Below are 1,132 nucleotides of genomic sequence, written 5' to 3' on the forward strand. Positions count from 1 at the left end.
CCACGACTAGTTGCCAGTATGGTGGCTTGCTGCTGCCGGAAGGTGGAGAATGACCTCCTCCCGTTGTTTACCCACATGTCAAACACAAACATTCCATTCGACATGCAACATATGATGTCCAGGTTTATGTTTGACCTGGCTGCTATGCCTCTCTTCGGTGTTGATCCTGGCCTCCTATCATCGGAAATGCCACCCATGGTTGTCGCGGTTGCCTTGGACATAGTCATGGAGGTGGTATGCTTTCGGCACATGATGCCATCTTATTGCTGGAAACTGATGAGGTGGTTAAACATCGGTCCTGAGAAAAAGCTCAATGTGGAGCACACACTGCTACGAAGGTTCATCAAGGAGATGATGGAGAGGAGGAATATCAAGACGTGGCAAGTTAATAATGATGAGGAAGAAGAAGGTGTGGATATTGTATCTTTCTTCCTCGATGACCCATGCTACGCTAATGATGACTTGTTTTGTGCTATCACCATTGGCTACATGCTCGTTGCGAGGGACACAGTTGGAATAGCCTTGACATGGATCTTCTACAACCTCGCCCAGAACCCTAACATCGTTTCAATCATCCGCAACGAACTCTCACCGGTTGCATCACATAAAGTAGTAGCTGGTGTTGGAACTATGGTGATATTTGAGCCGGATGAGACCAGATCTTTATCCTATCTTAGTTCTGCCTTGTATGAGACTCTTAGGTTGTACCCGCCGGCGCCTACTGAGCTCAAGACGGTGGTCGCTGATGATACAATGCCGAGTGGCCATGAGGTGCATGCCGGCGACGCCATCTTTATTTCTCTTCATTCCATGGGGAGAATGGAGGGCATATGGGGTAAGGACTGCCTTGACTATAACCCAGATAGGTGGCTCTTGAAGGATGGCAATGGTCTAAGGTATGTACCACCTCACAAGTTCCTGGCCTTTAACTCGGGGCCAAGGATGTGCCTCGGTAAGGAAATCGCGGTTATGCAGATGATGATTGTCGTGGCCTCAACGCTATGGAACTTCGATGTGCATCTGGAGAAAGGGCAAAGCATCGAGCCCAAGGCATCTTGTATACTAGAGATGAAAAACGGGCTTATGGTTAAGCTGAAGAAGCGAGAAGTGTAATATTAGACTCCTTTTTTTT

At 47.9% G+C, this 1,132-nt stretch overlaps 1 protein-coding gene across 1 annotated transcript; it reads left to right on the top strand.

The window, feature by feature from the left end:
* Nucleotides 1–3: 3 nt before the first annotated feature.
* Nucleotides 4–1,113, top strand: LOC119342730 (noroxomaritidine synthase 2-like; the record flags this gene model as incomplete). The annotated part of the gene is made up of 1 exon (XM_037614139.1): nucleotides 4–1,113. A coding segment is annotated over one exon (1,110 nt), but the record flags the coding sequence as incomplete, so codon positions are not given.
* Nucleotides 1,114–1,132: the final 19 nt, after the last annotated feature.

Source organism: Triticum dicoccoides, unplaced genomic scaffold (assembly GCF_002162155.2).
Source record: "Triticum dicoccoides isolate Atlit2015 ecotype Zavitan unplaced genomic scaffold, WEW_v2.0 scaffold103355, whole genome shotgun sequence".
In the NCBI taxonomy this organism is placed as follows: domain Eukaryota; kingdom Viridiplantae; phylum Streptophyta; class Magnoliopsida; order Poales; family Poaceae; genus Triticum; species Triticum dicoccoides.